General features: G+C 41.1%; 1 protein-coding gene across 4 annotated transcripts in view; it reads right to left on the reverse strand.

Annotated features, from left to right (window-relative positions):
- The window catches only part of COL4A6 (collagen type IV alpha 6 chain), a 295,554-nt gene that overhangs the window by 52,455 nt on the left and 224,809 nt on the right, over window positions 1-18,290 (reverse strand). For all 4 annotated transcript variants that reach the window (XM_017546468.2, XM_037744950.1, XM_037744949.1 and 1 more), the window contains exons 4-8: window positions 14,964-15,098; window positions 13,399-13,443; window positions 7,973-8,089; window positions 4,943-5,011; window positions 3,236-3,271 (exon numbers count right to left, since the gene is read on the reverse strand). In XM_017546468.2, coding sequence (XP_017401957.1) covers window positions 3,236-3,271; window positions 4,943-5,011; window positions 7,973-8,089; window positions 13,399-13,443; window positions 14,964-15,098 — 402 coding nt within the window. The remainder of the gene's footprint in view (window positions 1-3,235; window positions 3,272-4,942; window positions 5,012-7,972; window positions 8,090-13,398; window positions 13,444-14,963; window positions 15,099-18,290) is intronic.

The following is an 18,290-nucleotide window of genomic DNA, read 5'->3' on the forward strand; positions in this document are numbered from 1 at the left end:
TGGAATAAATGCCTATAATAAAAGGTAGCAAACCACTGATATATGAAACAAAGTGGATGAATCTCAAAATCACTGTGTTAAGTGAAAGAAGCCAGACCCAAAAGGCTACAGGTTATATTATTCCCTTTACATGAAGTTCTAGGACTGGCATAATGGAGAAAAATTAGGATCGTGGTTGCTTTTGGGGTGAATTGGGGTGGAGATTGACAGGGAAGGAGTGGGAGAAAACTTTCTGAGCTGACAGTAATTTTTTATATCTGAATAGAGGCTTAGATTACATACAAGTATGCATTTGTCAAAACTCATCAAACATATACTTAAGATTTGTGTGTTTCATTGTATGTGAATTTTATATAAAAAGAAAAACCTACAAAGAAATACTGAAGTCTAATTAAAGGTAGGCATGCTATACGATTTAGAAGTAAGTGAACTCTTGTCTACTAGTTACTTTGAAATTCATAAAAAATAGGATGGATTAAACACCACATGTTCTCACTTATAAATGGGAACTGAACAATGAGAATGCATGGACACAGGGAGGGGAACAACATGCACTGTGGCCTCTCAGTGGGTAGGGTGGGGGGGGCAGAGAGCATTAGGAAAATAGCCAATGCACGCTGGGCTTAAAACCTAGGTGACAGGTTGATAGGTGCAGCAAACCACCATGGCACACGTTTACCTATGTAACAAATCTGCATGTCCTGCGCATGTACCCCAGAACTTAAAAATAAAAAAATAAGATGGACTGATGGACAGATAGAGGGACAGATAGATGGATAGAAGAAGGATAAAACAAGGACAGTTGGCCCTCTGTATCTGTGGGTTCCACATCTGTGGATTCAAGCAACTGTTGATTGAAAATATTTGAAACAATGGATGGTTGCATTTGTATGGACTATATGCAAACTCTTTTGTCACTATTCCCTAAACAATACAGTATAAAAACTTTTTACATAGAATTCACATTTTATTAGGTATTCTAAGTGACTTAGAGATGATTAAAAGTATAGGGGAGGATGTGTATAGGTTATAGGCAAATACGACACCATTTTTTTATAAGAGATTTGTGCATTCATGGATTTGGGTACCCATGAGAGGTCCTGAATTCAATCTCCCATGGATACCAAGGGATGACTGTATAGTAAAATATTAATGGTATGTGTGTTTATTGCCAAATTCACTCGGCCTTGCTCTATATTTGAGATTTTTCCTATTAGAATGTTATTTAAAAAACAAAAACTTAAAAAAAAAGCAAAAGAGTTATATTGATATCAGATACAGTACGCTTTAAGACAAATAATGTTACCAGAGATAAAGAAGGACATTTCAAAATGATAAAATAGGTCAATTTATCAAGAAGACATAACAATCTTAGATGCCTATGCATATAATAGCAGAGCTTCAGAATACATGAAGCAAAAACTAACAAAACTTCAAGTAGAAACAGTCAAACCTGCAATTACATTTGGATATCTTAACATTCCCCCTTCTCCAATGAACAGAAACACTAAACAAAAATATCAATCAGGACATAGAAGATCCAAACAATATTATCCATCGCCTTAGCCTAATGGATATTTTTAAGGTCATTATACCCAGCAACAGTTGAATACATACTCTCTTCAGGTGCATATGAACATTCACCGAGACAGATCATATGCTGGGCCATAGAACAAACCTTAACAAATTTAAAAGAACTGAAATCACACAAAATGTTCACTCTAATTGCAATAAAATCAAACTAGAAATCAATAATAGAAAGATAGCTGGAAAGTTACCAAATATTTGGACATGAAGCAACACACTTCTAATATTCCATGGGTCAAAGAAAAAATCATAAGGGAACTTAGAAAATGTTTGAACCAAACAACAACAATGTTAAACATAAGACAGTGAAATTGCTAGAGAAAAATGGTCTGGAGAAATGTAAGAGTCAATTTCCAATGGGGGAGCAGGAATAACGTGACATGGGCCTGGGTAAGGGGTGGAGAGGGTAAGAAAGGTTAGAACTCAGACAGGGGGAAAAGAAAGGAGGGGTTCAAAGGGTGTCCAGAAATAAATGATAGTATGAACATTGTTTTGAAAATAACTAGCCATCTGTGATCACCTTGCTGATCACAAATACCTTATTCAGCCACCAAATATCGTCTCCCCAAATTGAAGCAGTTTGTATATCATGCCTGCGTATGTGGACCAACATTGTGCCTTTGTGGGCAGAGAAATAAATACCTAAGAGAAGCCATGCAGCAAGTACAGTGGATGTTGTTCTGTAAATTGAATGAATATACTATCTAAGCCAATTGTTTTGCCTTAGGGAATATGTATAGCTTTGGTGCTTATTCAGCTCTGTTTCTGTGTGTGCTTGCACACATCCCATTTTGTGCCTACTTTTTCTCACGTAACTCCGTAACTCCCTATTTAGAAAGCATCCTCCCTCTGAACACCATTCACACTTCTCAGAGGCTACCTTCTGTATCTTACACATAAAGACTCCTATGACATATCCTTAAGTGAATGGCATCTCTTCTTAAGTTGCTGTGGAATTTTTATGCCACATTCCTATTAGTTTTTCCCACCCTTGGGGGCAGGGACTATGCCTACATTGTCACAGAGAGTAGTCGTAGCATTTTGCTATAGTAGGTGCTCAGTATCAGTTGAGGACTGAAAAAAGAAAGAGGGAAGAATGAAAGAGTGAATACAGGAAAGGGAAAGAAAGAAGAAGGAAAGAAGGGTTTTTTCTTAAGCTGCTTCAAGAAAACAGTGATGACAATGTGGAATCTCAATGAAAAACAATGCTCTTATTAACACAACTCACAGCCTTACATAGACTCAATAATTCAAGAGTCCCTAAAAGGAATTTCTGTGTGGAATACCTTTTAAAGCAGTGTGCTCTACTTTTGATTTACCCACAACACTCAACACACAGAAAACATTTAGTAAATGCTTGCTGAATGAAAGGCAAAATACTTTCCTAGGGGAAAGTACATCCCAGTGAATACATACGTCTCTGGCCTAAAATCTGAAAGCCTGCTTGTCATGCAACTTGAGGTGGACAGTTCATCCTCTCAGTGCTTTCTCATTTGGAAAATGTCAATACCGTGACTCATTCTACTTCAAATGTCTAGATTTTCCTTGAGGTCTACAAAGACCTTTAAGTATCATAGAGGAGAATGAAAATGCACCATTAGTGATTGTTAGTCAACACTGAGAGCTCAACACATAAATAACAACTTACAGTGATTCCATCCAGTCCAGGTAGCCCAGGATCCCCCTGAGAAACAGACAAAGGCAGGTCACTGAAGAGTTTAATAAATTAAGCATGCAAAATTTCAGATAATTAACGTAACATTATCATAGGGACAAAAACACATCTCGGAATCTTGGGCCTCCTCTGCAAGGTCTTGTGTTTTAAATAATGCATGAATTGGACATATTCGACTGTGTAGACTGTTTACTTTTTTCCTTAAGAAAAATCTGGACTGTAGAACACACATATTATAGCCTTGGCTGAACAGGATTTCACATTTTACTTGGATTAATTAATTTTCACCTTTGCTAGGAACTTATCAATTAGAAACTATTTCTGCGGGCTGGTGATTTTCCTACTCCTTTTGGAGGAAAGCAAAGCTACCTTCCTGTGTGCCTTCATCCCCAGAGATTCTGTGCCCATATGTATACAATGCAAATCAGACATTTCAAGGGAAAATCAACAGAGCATGCAGTCTCTGATTACGTTTTAATTACTTTGCCGCATCTTTAGTTACTGCATGAATCAGTAATATAACCATCTTGTGAAAATTGCTGTGTTCCACTAGATCCAGAGTCTCTTGGATTTTTGGCGAGACCATTTAATCAATTTTTGCTAAGACAATGACCAAATTTTGATACCTGCTAGTCTTACTCCACTTGGCTTACAGTAAAAAATCAGCTCTCTGTAGCATGGAAAGAGCACTGCCTGAGTTTTAGCTCTTTGGTGAACTGGCTGTGTGGTTTTGAGCAAGTCAGTACACCTCAGTTTTTCTATCTGTAAAATGAGCAATATGAGTCTGACAATCACGCGGTCCTTTCCAACTCAAACACTATCTTCTACTATGGCTTCTATAGTTAGAAGCCCATACCCTAAATCTTGTCCAGTTCTCCAGCCACCCACCCCCATTACTGCCTTCCACAGTGATTTCCAATGCCTCGGGGTCTATGCACTGATGGAAGACAGAAAAGAGCCATCAATTAGCTCAGTGAGCTCTGTGCATCTTCTCTTCAGATGTTGGGCACATAGATTCTCATTTGCTACCAGGGCAATGGTGGACTCGTGTCCCGCTCTGCAAGGGAATAGGGCCAATTATTTGGAGCCAGGGTTTACTGAGGCCCCACAGGATACCAGGCAACACAGTCACAAGAACACAGAAGGTTCCTGTCAATTCTGGGAAGAGATGAAAGTTTCCAGCCAACTGCAGGGCTGGCTGATGGTCAAATTTTGCAGACATCCAGGGGCCCGGCTAGGGTGATGGGTTGGTGTGCAGGGACAGAGAAGGGCAGAACCAGGATCTTTGGCTAATGGCCATGTTGAGATGGGCAGACACATACATGGCTTCAAACCAAGGTATACAGACATCAAGGATTCTAGAGTAGACAAAAGGTATCTGCCTCCAGGAAATGTCTTGGTTTGTCAAAGAAAATGATACCCATGTGAACTGTTTGTTTGCTGATCTGTCTCCTATTTTTGGTATAGATCCTGCAAAGCAAATCTCTTTGACAGTATAGTTGCAAACATTTATGTTAATGTTTCCACCACAAAAAGCTCCAGATCTTTTAAATCCAGCTTGGGCTGGATTTAAATAGAGACACAGATGCTAGTTCTGGAAATGTTTTCATTGGAGGTGGGGCCCAATGCTGGGGAACCCAGCTTACAGCCTACTCAGCTATCTGCCTTACAGGCTCTTACCTTCATTCCTTTGAAACTACCTGGAGCAAGGACAGGGTCACCTTTTGATCCTTTCTGACCAGGAAGCCCCTGAGGAAAATGGTTTAAAAAATTTTTGAAGAAATACACACATGTAGAGTCTTTTTAATTGCATAATCTGATCAGATAGAGGATGAAACAGCAAAATCCTGAAACCATGTGGCTTTTTAAATGGCAAAATTGGCTGTACTAAGGGGCAAAACACATTCCTTGACCAGGTGCTGTGATTCAGAGCTGTATGCCCTCTCAATCACCAAGCTAGAAGTCTGTAAAGGGATGGGGCTTGAATGGGTCTGAAATGTGTTAAAGTCGGAGACTTTATATCTATTTAGAGTACTGGTCTGAACAGCCACATATAACTCATGTAATGGAGAGTTCACTGCTTCACCCCTCACAGGTATAGGCCACTGACAGAACCTTTGTCTAGGACAGAGGTTAGTAAAATTTTATCAAAAGAACCGGATAGTAAATTATTTAGGCTTTGTGGGTCACATCTAGACTCTGTTTTATACTCTTCTTCTTCTTTTTTTTCTTTAAAAAAAAAAAAAAACAGGCCACAAGCCAAAGGCCATGTGGGCCAGTTTGTAGACCCCTGGTCTAAAAGATGTCTACACCACCTTCATCCTGTACTTCTACCACGCAACTTCAGCTTCGAAGCCTAAGAGGCTGGTGTAGCTCATTGCTAACATGCAAAATAGTTCAAAGTACCCAACTCCAATCTTTCAACTAGATTTTTTGTTGTCTTAGTGGCAGATGCTGGCTAATATCTGCTAGAGTTTGTACTCCTGGAGATAAGCAATGTCCCTACACCTAAGGGGAAGTCAGGATTAGTGTTTGGAGTAGGGTTAAGCTTTGTGGACTGAAGCATTTATTTAATGATTTATTCCTTCAGCACAGGAATTATTGGTATCATAAAACAACAATGTGGTCCCAGAAGCAGAAACCAGTTTTTTTCCTAATACTGCCTGTTTCACCTTATTCTTGTGGCCACCACTCTCTTCAAAAAAGCTTCAAAGAAGCCAACTGAATGATATGTTTGGTATTCAACAACGGGTCCGCCTCAGCTTAGGAAAATATACGCCCAAGTTTTTATTTAGGCTTCAGGTTAAGTTTAGAGACAAGACTAGGTTTTTTCCTTTGTCCTTTGTCAGAGGATATTTATTACCTGAAAATTTATTTTCTCCCACTAGGGGGCAGCATGTCTTTGCTTTGCTGGATTTCCATGGAAATGTTTTGTTCTGTCCCTGGTTGCCATGGCAATCTTTAGAGAACTTTGCAACTCAGTTCATCCTGTGTCAGCAATGCATCTTTCCTTACCTCCTCCCATCCCCCGGCATATTGGTTTGGTCCTTATATGCCAATCTGAGGCATGTGCTTTGTCCATCTATCTCATTTTCTCACATGGTCACTGAAAATGACCATGTGAGAAAATGAGATAGATATACTCACACCCCAACCTGGTCACTGAAGGTGGTGGTGCTGCTCTTCCGAAGAAGTGTCAACTAATTCATGTAGCTACGAAATATGTCTAATGAAATGACTAGATGACCCTAAATTGTTATTTTTTTTATGTGGTTAATGACGTGGTTACAATTTTCAGACAAATAAAATTGGCTTGATAACTGATTGAATATAGTAGATAACGGATAGTTTGACTGTTTAAGGGCTTCCAAACAAATACATTAATTCTGAATTACTTCATAGTCGCTACTTAAATAATAGTAAGCCAATTTTCCTTTTTGAGATATTTAACAAAATTTGCCTCTTCTAATCCCATTCCCCTCTCCTCTAAAAACCATGCTAGAATTTAAAATTGGAAGAGTTTAATTTGTCATCTACATTTTAGTTTTTTTATTCTATAGATAATAAGACAAGCAGAGGTTCTGCTGTCAAGACAGTCTATGTTATTTTTGGCCATTCTTTTCAGGGATAATGCTTAATGTCATTTGTGCATTGTATAAGGAATGTTGTTTATCAGTATATAGACCTACTGTTAGTAGAAATGATGTATGGCAGCCTTTCTAGAATAATATGTATTGTAAGTTTATTTCCTATAGTGTTATTATGCTTCCGATTCTTTTAAATAAAGCTAGTTTTTAAGGAGGAAAAAAAAGAAATATGTCTAACGGATCATGTGGTTTCTAGTTAAATATCTCAGATTGGTACCCTCATTAGTTTAGGTTATTTCAAGGGAGGTCAAGAATGGGTCTGAAATGTGTTATTTTTCTCTTTCTAGCCACTTGTAAAATCAGCCTGGAAGGGCATTCATTGTATTTACTAAAGATCCCTTAGATCAAAATATCTGAGCCCTATCTGGATGAATGAAATTAAATAAAAGTGGTAACTGGGATCCAATAAATACCTTATCAATACCATAACCAAGGGTTATAATGTGGGAGTGTAGCCACAAACTCTGTCACTATAGAGTAGGGTTTCTCAACCTCAGCATTATTGACACTTTGAGCCTAATGATTCCTTGATGTTGGGGAGGGGAGCTGTCTTGTGCCAGTAGCACACCACCAGTTGTGACACTTCAAAATATTAATAGTAATTGCCAAATGTTCCCTGAGGAGCAAAAATCACCCCTGGTTAAAAACCACTGGTATAGACAAAGGTTGTAAGCTCTTTAGGTTTTAGTTAGTGGCTCCATGATCCCATATATGTCTTCCAAAAATTCCTCAATATCATCTGATAAGGGGCCATGTCAAATAGCCCAAGTGTGTATTTCGCCGTGAAATTTACTACAGCCTTTTAACAATCTTGCCAACTTCACAAGCAGCATTAAAAAAAGGCAACCCTAAGCAGCGTAGCATGTGCATACCCCACTGCAACTGGTATTCTTCTTTAGACTTTTACTGTTGTGGTGCTGCCAGTATTGACTCCTACATTGGACAAGGGTCTGTAGTGGCTGCCCCACAAAATCTTAATGAGGTTTCCAGGGAGACAGAAAAAGGGCATATCTGGAGACAAGTAAAGCCATCTGAAATAAAATGCAAATATCTGGCAGCATACAGGTGGTCCGAGAAGCCCAGGATAGCCATCAGGGCCTGGAAATCCAACAGCTCCTTGAGTTCCATTACAGCCGTCCAGACCAGGTGGGCCTCTGGGGCCTGGCTGTCCTGGGTGGCCCTGTTCAAAGAGAAAAGAAGGGATCAAGTTAGCCACAGGACTGTCAGCTACTCTAAATGGCTCCACAGTGAGAAAAGCCAAGCATGCTATTCAACGATGGCTCCTTGTTCACTCCCTTAGCCCATCACGTATGTTTGCATATCTTTCCTTTATACTCAAGCATATGAGTCTAATCGCAGTTCAGTGTTGCCCCTCACAAAAAGATCAATGCTTTAACAGGGACCAAACTGAAACCAAAGGGATCAAGTATGAACAGATGGGATACACAAGGTGTTACAACTTTACCTTCCTTGTATACAAATATGTACTAAAATTGGGCTTAGCTGTCTGGCAGCTGAACTGATACCAACAGGGAATCATGCCAGACCTTGGGATTCCTCAGGCCAGACAGAACCTGAGCAGCCTGGCATGGCTTTCAGTATTGGAAGCTCTTCATGGGAAATGATGCTGGATTTTGGTTAACAGAGCAGAAACAGTTCCCACAGCACCTCCTCTCCTGAAGGTTGCTTGGTCCAAAATAAGCAAGTTCTGCAAGAATCACATTTTCAATATCATTTTATCATGCTCACACATCAGGCTATTGTTTCAGTTAGAAAACTATATGTTTTCCTCTTCTCCATACTAACTACTGAGGCAGTTGTTTTGCTGGGGAATTAGTAATCATTCTCATACAATTCGTCTGAATTCAATAATTTCCCAGGGTGGGCCTTCCTTGGTACATAGAGTCTACCATTTTGTAGAGAAAATATCTTTTTTAATCCATCAAAAGTCAATTGTGTGATGGGCATGCAGCAAAGAGATGACCAGAAGGACCAGACATATAGACAGGTCAATACAAGGTAGATTTCCCCCTTGCTGACCCAAACCACTTTAAAAGCCATATATATATATGATTTGAGGGAAATATGTCATATGTTCAAAAATGAACATTTCAAGTTATTAAAGGAAACAACCTTTTATCCAATTTTTATAGAGAAAATACTCTATAGACTTCTATTTTATTTTCATTGTTATTATAGTCATAAGAGCTAGACAGACCGTTAATACAAAAGTGTGAGTCTAGACCACCGGACTCATAGAATTCTTAGTCCAGAGGAATAGTCAATAAACTTGTCTTTACAATAAAGTTGTAGCAATCTGTGCCTCTGCAGACTCAGGTGATGATTTTTTAATTGCACTGGGGAAGCTGATTTACTCTTGTTTGCCCTTAAGATCCACACTCTATCTCCCCCAGATCTGTGTCCCGGGAGCTTGGCTTCTATAGACTGTACCACCTAGGCTCCCCTTCCCTCTGTTTTCCAGTTGTATTTGGCCACTGGGAGACATAGACTGGAGAGATCAAAACAGGAAGAGAAAGACACAGGTTATTTATTTCCCCCATCGTCTCCCTCCTTGGCTATATTCCAGGGAAATGGACAAATTACTCCATAGTCTCAGCTTCTTTTCAGCAACAGCTATTTCATGGTTCCAGATCTCACTGGATTCCAGTATTACCATTCCATTTTTTTCCCTTTCAGGTCTAAGGGTAGCTTTGAGTTAATCATTCCACCATCCATTGTTGTTTCCCTTAATCTTTCCCACTTCCGTTAAATACACCCTTCATTCAATTCTACTCAGCTAAACCCTTCAGGTGAAGTGTCTGTTTCCTGCTGGGATCCATATCATCCCTATTATAAAATGTCCCAGCCAAACTTGCTAGGGGTTATCTCTCAGCTAGGTTATAGGAATAAACTGAGGCAAAACAGCAGGCTGACTCAGTACCAGGAGTCTTCCTTACTCCTGAGCCCTTGGTTCTGTTTGACATCAAAACTTTTGTCTGGATTCTTAACCTTTGGAATCCACATCTTTTACTGAGGTCTGAACCTTTTCTAGTTTTATTGCATGAAATCCTGATATTTCCTACCTGTAGGATTTCAGGGATACATGTTTATACTTTCCTACCTTAGCTGAATTCTCTGGAAATTAATCTCTGACCTCTGACTCAGATCAATCGGCCCCTTTTCATCCAGCTGATACCAAGGAATGGGTAGACAAGGCCTATTTTAAGCCAGTTAGACTTGTGCTCCAATCTGTTTGAGCCTCAGTTCTCTCATGCGTCAAATGCTGATGAATAATACCTACCTTAGAGAGTGATTTTTAGCATTAAAAGTGAATAATGCCACCCCATTGGGTTATGGTTAAAATAAGTGTGTCTAGGTTTACTAAGTAGGAGCTTAACAGTCTTCTCTCAGTCAAGTCAGCAAGGATAAACCTCAGGGCTGAGCTCTGCTTCCCCTCAGTTCTCAGAACCACAGAATTTCTGGCACATTGCCCTTTCTTCTTATAGCTAATGATTTTACATATGTGTGTGCCAAACTTCCAAGAGCATATACCTCTTTGAGGGAAGAAACCATAGTTCTATATTGCCTCAAGGGATTGAGCACATGGAATAGGAGGATCTGTTGTATTCCAGAAAAACCAAAGCAATGTTCCTCAGAACCCAGTTTAAAAGGAAAAGTTGCCATTTGGTGAGTGGTATGTGTTCACTTTGAGGATATAAATCTCATGTGCTCATTTACAAGTCTCCAGGCAAGGAACTAAAGATTTGGGATTGACTCCATGGAGAAAGCTAAACATAAATTGCCAAGTGAAAACCTCTGCTCCCAACTTCTTTGAACTGAAAACATTTGATAAACACACATTTTTTGTGGATGCCAACAGCTGGGATATCATTAAAAGCCACAGCCCTACTGTCCCTAGTCTATGTTGTTCTAATGTTGACTATCCTAGGAATGCTCACTCTCTTGATTAGGCGCTGTACCCCTCAGTGCAAAGACTTAGGTTATCATGAAGTGATGACTCATCCACTCATGTGGAAATTGTCTACATGACAGCAAAAATGGAGTTTTAAGACCAAAACTAGTGACACATATGTTAACAATAGGCTAATATTAAGAGGGGAAGCAGATCTGTGCAGTGATCCAGTTTAGCAAGATGTGTTGGGAAAGTTGTTGGTTTCAGCCAAATTGCTTAATATGTGTTACTGAAAGTTGAACAAAATAATCAGTCTGACTGGGCCTATTGTGTCCATGTTTCTCTGTCTGAGGGAGTCCTGACAGTCTAAGAACTATTGCTAGGCACTAGAGGTTGGAGTCAGCCTCCCCCCAACACCTTTACAATGTTTATGCATAGTTTAGTCATGGGCCTCTGGGGCTTCTCAGAGGAACAGAAATTATAATTTGTGCTTTCAAGGAGCTGGATGAGACTACCACAAAAGACTATCTATCACTAAGTCCCATGGGGCTGTAGGCAGTGAGGAGCTAGAGTATTTGAGACAGTTACCAATCACTCCTGGGAGATTAGAGATGGAAGGAAGAGATAAGCACTGAACAGAAGATGTTCAATAAATACTTCTTGAGTGGCTGGAAGAGACAGAAACAACAAGAAAGAGGGATTTTATGGAATACTGAGGTTTGGAGCCTGCAACTAGGATAATCACAAGTCAAAAGAAAACACACACAACCTTTGGTCAAGGAAACGGCCAAGGGAGTGTGGACTTCTACTGGAAGCAGGAAACTCATTTAGAGGGTCGGAACAGCTGCAACTCATTCTGTCAAGCAATGAGGCCTCAAAGAGAAATGATCAATTCCTGCAAGCTCTAGGGCTCTCTTGTCCACAAGCTGCAGGCAAGAGTATTCAGCTGGACTCTGGGGCAGGTTCCAGCTCAGAACTGGAAACAGCCTCAGCCTCACAGGATTCACTTTCTTCCAGCTCCCATTAAAACGAGACTGAAGGAGGAAGGGCATACTAAGATGATAAGCTCCAAGTCCCCGACTCATCTATGGCAAAGCAAGGTCCACAGGATGAATGGAAAAGGGTACCTCCAATTTGCTAGTTTCCTTTACGCAGTGGCTCCCAGAAGATACATATTCTGAGTCGAGACTCTGGCTAAACGGGCCATAGGAACATGGCCATAAGAAAATGCCAGGAGACATCATAAAATGATGGCCAACCCCATCCGCTTATTTTCCCACTGGTCTATTTCTGGGCATTTTGCAGACTTTGCAGTTGAATAAAATGCCGAAGTCTGGTGACCGACTTGTTGATATATACAACAGATATGAGGTAAGTGAGCCTTCAATTCTTCAAATCCATAAATGTCTACTAGATCAGAGGAGACGATGAATCAAATAATATTATCTTTAAGGGCAGAGCCACATGATTCCTCTGTATCCCCATGGTTAAGTACTAACAGATAAGGGCACATTAAATGTCTATAGATTGGCAAAAAGAGATTTGAATCCCTTTTCCTGATACTAGATGATTATTGAGCATAACACAAAAGCTGTTAATTATAGGGCCTCCAAAAATTGTGCTTTGATACGGTTCAGAACAACCTCTGAGTGGCTGTTGAAAGGATAAAAGCAGGCTCTAGAATCTCCCTCAAATGGAGGAGCTGCACTTTTTTTCCTGTTCTCTATGCTGAGATTCTGTTCTCTTAAACAATATTGAAAACCGCTACTGTAAACAAACATAGCCCAGGCTATGGCTTAAATATATAGTGAAGGGTCAAAGGGGAAAACTAAAAAATGATAGCCAGTAAGTTCCAAATATTCCGTTACAGGGAACATCACTGAATAAAGGCTGGTGCAATGCTACCATGGAATCGCCAGAGGTGGGATAGCTGCAGATACAAGATGAAAACAGAGAAACTAAGGGATTAGGCTGGATGGATGGAAAAAAGAAATGTCTGCAAGTTCCAAACCTTCCACTTATCTTGGGCAGAGCAGAGGCCCACAGGATAAATTTTGCAAAAGGCTGTCTCCAAGTGACCTTTGAAGTATCACTTTGTGAAAACGTTAAAGGAAAATTTACTCTGAAATGAGGTATGGCTGAAGAGAACAAATTATGAAATGAAATGTGTCAAGATATCATGAAGGATTTTACCCTCTAATTTCATGTACCATCTTAATTTCCCTATGAGGATATACAAGCTCCAATGTGGCTCTGTCTCTACACCTTAGAACCAGTTCTTCATCTCCAATCAAAGCTCTCTCAACCCACAAGACCTAACTCGTGCTGGCTAAGATATTGATGGTTATGGGCTACACAAGTCCCTCCACTCTCCAATCACCTGACATAGCGCTGCTTGTGCCTGAATCCAAGGACAATTGTGTGTGACCACTGCCCTTTAAACCTCACCACATATATCTTAACACTTGTTCCTAAGCATGCTTGCATAAGACAGGATGTTGCTAAGGCCAAAATGTCTGAAATACGATGTAGAACCTAAAGAAGGATATGAAAAGTGCATCTGTAGATACACTCACCGGAACCCCATTGATGCCAAGAAAGCCAGGAACTCCCATAGGACCCTAAAAAAAGGAGCAGGGAGAGGAATGTAAGATAATCAAATTGATGTTCATTAGACTCAGTAGGTTTGTTTATGAGAGTCAGTGGCCTACATTTTTAAGAAGTGTTTTGTATCCCCCTCCCCCATATTGTATCGCCTCGATTCCTACTGCAGTTCCAAGTGACCATTTACCTCTACCTAAGTCTTTAGACAGGTCTGTGTTCTGAAACCAGTTCTTGTTTTAGGGAGTAGAGTCTAGGTTTTAAAATTAAGGTTCACTGTTACCTGCTGCCATCTGGGGAAAACTGGAGGACCTTGAATGACCTAATCACAAGTTTCTCTCTCCATTATGCTTCTATAGATAAGATCCCCTAGCCAAACAACTCTCCTTATCAAATGGACCAGGTGCAATTCCTGCTCATCCCCTGGAATAGCAGTTTCAATTTCTTGCTGGCCTACTGGATTATTCAAACAAGCCAATTGTATCCACCTTCAGGAACCAGGGTCACTCTGCCCTACTGACACTACAAAGTCTGCTTTTGCAGCCTCTTCTTGTTCCCAAGTGCTATTCCTATGTAGCCCTATGTGGCATGTGGTATCCTCCTCCCCTGAGCTGTGAGTATATGTGATTAATAAATTGCTGTCAATTTCATCTGCCCAGTGTCAGGTGTTATGTCTTTGGTCATTCCCATGATCCTAGTGTGGGAATCCTTCCCTCACCAACAGGGTGAATAGAAGGTGATTAAAGTAGGCAGGGAACATAAACTGAGCTGCTGAATAGTCAGCCTGCCACCGTGACATTATCATTCTTGTTTCTTGCAGCTCTTCCCCTGTGTTTGTGACATAGATTTCTTCTAAGCACTCTGACCTCTTTCTTCCCAGTAACCTTGCTTGGATTCCTGATCTCTGTTGCCCAGGTGATTCGACTTCTGATCCATGTACAGTTCAAACCCACTTGACTTCCTACCGCAGTGAACCCATTTGTCTAGCAAATAGCTAATATATTTACTTTATGGTGTGCTTGCTATGGGAATCCTTCCAGAAGTGGGCTAATTAATCCATCAGCAGGCCATCACCCATCCCACCTCTTATTAAAATGTGCAGCCTGGGCTGGGCGTGGTGGCTCATGCTTGTAATCCTAGCACTTTGGGAGGCTGAGGCAGGCAGATCACGAGGTCAGGAGTTTGAGATCAGCATGGTCAACATGGTAAAACCCTGTCTCTTCTAAAAATGCAAAAATTAGCTGGGCATGGTGGCAGGCAGCTGTAATCCAGCTACTTAGAAGGCTGAGGCAGAAGAATCATTTGAACCCAGGAGGCAGAGGTTGCAGTGAGCTGAGATTGTGCCATTGCACTCCAGCCTGGGCGACAGGGTGAGACTCCGTCTCAAAAAAAAAAAAAAAAAAAAAAAAAATTCAGCCTTGCACCAAACTACTCAGGAATGACATAATTTCCATAAATGAGCAGAACTGGGATGGAGAACTTCTTATCTTTACATTTGTGGCCCATGCATCAAAGGGAAATCAAGCTTTGGTGATCTTACCTTATCCCCTTTTGGTCCATAAGGTCCCAGAGGGCCTGGGGAACCCCTTTCTCCTTTCAATCCCAATAAACCAGTAGAGCCAGCGAATCCTTGAGGACCTGTTGGACCTTGAATTCCAATTGGTCCAGGTTGCCCCTAAGGTGGACAGAAGTGCAGTTAGTCAATAGAAAACTTAGCATTAATACTTCTGATTTTCCCATGCACGAAGAGCACTGTCATCACTTCACTGAATAATTTTGGCTAAGAGATCAGTGAGGCATGCCAAAGTTCCAGACGTGGATCAGAAAAGGCTATTTTAGGGGCTGCTAAGCTTATTTGGATAGAACACATTTTATAAGCACATTTAATAAGATTCATGTGCACCAGGATCCTTCAACTTTGTACTTCTTAGGAGATTAGTTATTCAGGCTGGATAATATTGTCCTCTTCCTAGTTAATGCCAGGCCATCCATCAGATTGTCAAAATAGTGAAAGAACAGAACACTGGAGAGCATCATGACATTTTATAACTCACATCCAAATGGCCAACCACATGCTTGCAGTGAAGTCCAGAAATGGCCGTGCCTAAAGAATATTGCCCCTGGGGGCCAGAGTGGGCCCAGGAACCTACAAGCTGACCAACATGCAAGAGCTCATCTTTGTTGGAAGATCTCAGGACTCCATCACTGCACCTGGTAGCAGACAGTCACAGGGAAAACACACAGACACACGCACATATACACACATGAATTACTTATTTGTTCTTTCTTCCTATCCCTCTCTCCTCTCCTCTCCAATCTGTAAAGTGTTGAATGTGTAAAATACAAGGAGCCTGAGAATATCTATTAAGTATCAATTATGATAGCAAGATGGAGCAGGCTGAGGATTTTAAATGTCCTGCACATAAAATGTCTGTAACAATTAAGTCTGAGAGTTCACACTGACATTTTAAAGTGGACTGAGACTGAGCATTAACCCCAGTAGGTGCAACATAGGCAGGCTGGTTTATCATTTAGAACAAATCCAAGTAGGGACAAAATTTTCTTGGCAGAACAATGAGAACCATTAGTAATATGCATTATCTCTCAGAGAACAGAACACGTATGAAGTAGAAAGCCCATTTTCATAAATGCTTCTCATCTCCACCTCTTGGCCCCTTTACTGACTGTCCACAATTTCTTACAAATTGGTGAAAAACTTTGAAAAGAAGCCCATTAAGCATGCCTTTTAGTATTCACCTTCAAGGTTTACTTTTTAAAAGGTCGAAAATGGGATAGATGCCTTATGCTGTGGCTACAGTTATATACTGGAGATGCAAGTGGACCACCAGCTGTGATGATCCTTTAGAGTATAATTTCAAGTGTCAGTCAGGCCCATGAAGACCTAGGACTCTTTCAAGAAAGTAAAAGATGCTCTGTCCAAGGAAATGCAATTTTCTCAGGCACCACCTACCACTTAGCCTTTCTCAATACCCAACATGTAGCTTACAGAAAATGATAGGTTGCAAACTGTTTAACAGGCTTCATTCTGGGAATAATGGGGATGGAGTAAGTTTTCACTTTTTAGGCTCCTACCTCCCATTGTTGGAGCTTTGTTTACAGTGGTTCTGTTATTATTATTGTGATTTTCACAAAATCAATAAATATGTATGTAAATATGTATATGTGTATATAATATATATTTATAATGTAAAAAGAAAAAGAGCAGTACTTAAAAAAATAGTGCTGTGGTGCTGTTGACAATGAGTGAAGAGGTCGAAAATGTGGGCCTACATCAATGATAGACTGGATAAAGAAAATGTGGCACATATACACCAAGTAACTATGCAGCCATAAAAAAGAATGAGTTCATGTCCTTTGCAGGGACATGGATGAAGCTGGAAACCACCATTCTCAGCAAACTAACACAGGAACAGAACACCAAACACCACATGTTCTCACTCATGAGTGGAAGTTGAACAATGAGAATATATGGGCATAGGGAGGGGAGCATCATATAACAGGGCTTGGCAGGGTGTGGCGGGCAAGGGGAGGGATAGCATTAGAATAAATACCTAATGTAGATGACGGGTTGATGGGTGCAGCAAACCACCATGGCACGTGTATACCTAAGCAACAAACCTGCACGTTCTACATACGTACCCCAGAACTTATACTATAATAAAAAAAATGTGGGCCTAGGTGTAATGTATACAAAACCACAGCAAATAGTACAAATTTGGAGTAGAGCCTAAGTTCTGCAGGAACACAAAAAAAGAGTTGGCCATGGAAGGTTTGTGGAATGCTCACATTTTGCCCAAGGCTGGGGAAAGTCATGGGTCACATTGGAAAGGTTGATCACAAAGGTTCCAGCTGAAGTGGGCTTGGAAAGCATGGCAGGAAAGCTGCAGACTTGATGTGGCCGGACACAGGGAACCCTCAGAGGCTTGGGAACAGGGGAGAGTTGGGAGAAGAGCGGTCTTTCAGGGCTGAAAGTGATCAAGGAGCATTCAGGAGAACATGTGTGTGTCAGCATGAGGCCAGGGCTGCCTGCCTGAGGCTGGGACAAGGGGGGCAGATAAGAACCAGCTGTTGAGGAGGAGGGAACTGCTTGATGGGAGAATGGAGGGAAGGATGGGCTTGCAGAGGTCATGTTATTATTAGCAGAGAGGATCCAGTCAGGGAACTGAATGCTTGACCCAAATCTGAGCCCTGCCAAAAGTTTTCCTGCATCAACGCAGGGAAGGGGAAGAGCACAATAAATCATTGAACAGTTACTGAGAGAGCAGGTTGTGATGTGGCCCAGTCCCATCCTGCTCACACCATTAGAGAGAAGAGTCCCAGAAGCACCTGGCATGGGCACAGGGACTGGCACCCTCTACCTCTGGTGCTTTATCTTTGCAAGCACATGCTTATCAGGCAAGAGTTAGCAAGGAGACGTAGGAGGGAGGCAACTCGAGGGCTGGACCTAATAGGAACTCTGATTCCATGCAGAAAAGGCAGGGTCCCACAGCCCACTTCCTTTCTCTTGGCTTGGTGGGCCTGCAGTATTTCTTGACTCCTCTGATCCAGCCAGAAAGTTGAAAGGAACTCTCTCCTAAAGAACTCACAGATATTAAAAAAAAAATCTAATTGTTTTTCCAAATGGGTGTTTGAAAAGGCACCCCTCAGAGGAACGTGCACTTCTGGGCTGGCCCTGAGTCCTGGCTTGGGTTGATGGGAGTGCCAGCAGCTCAGCTTGAAACCTCTCACATTGAATCAGGGGCCAGAAGCAGGGCCTGTGGGAAGTCTCCAGGATTCTGCTTGTGCAGAACTGCTTCCTCAGCATGATGTGAGGTCCTTCTGGAGCCTGCTGTCATAGGATATAGAC

The sequence above is a fragment of the Cebus imitator genome, unplaced genomic scaffold (assembly GCF_001604975.1).
Source record: "Cebus imitator isolate Cc_AM_T3 unplaced genomic scaffold, Cebus_imitator-1.0 Scaffold189, whole genome shotgun sequence".
Lineage (NCBI taxonomy): Eukaryota > Metazoa > Chordata > Mammalia > Primates > Cebidae > Cebus > Cebus imitator.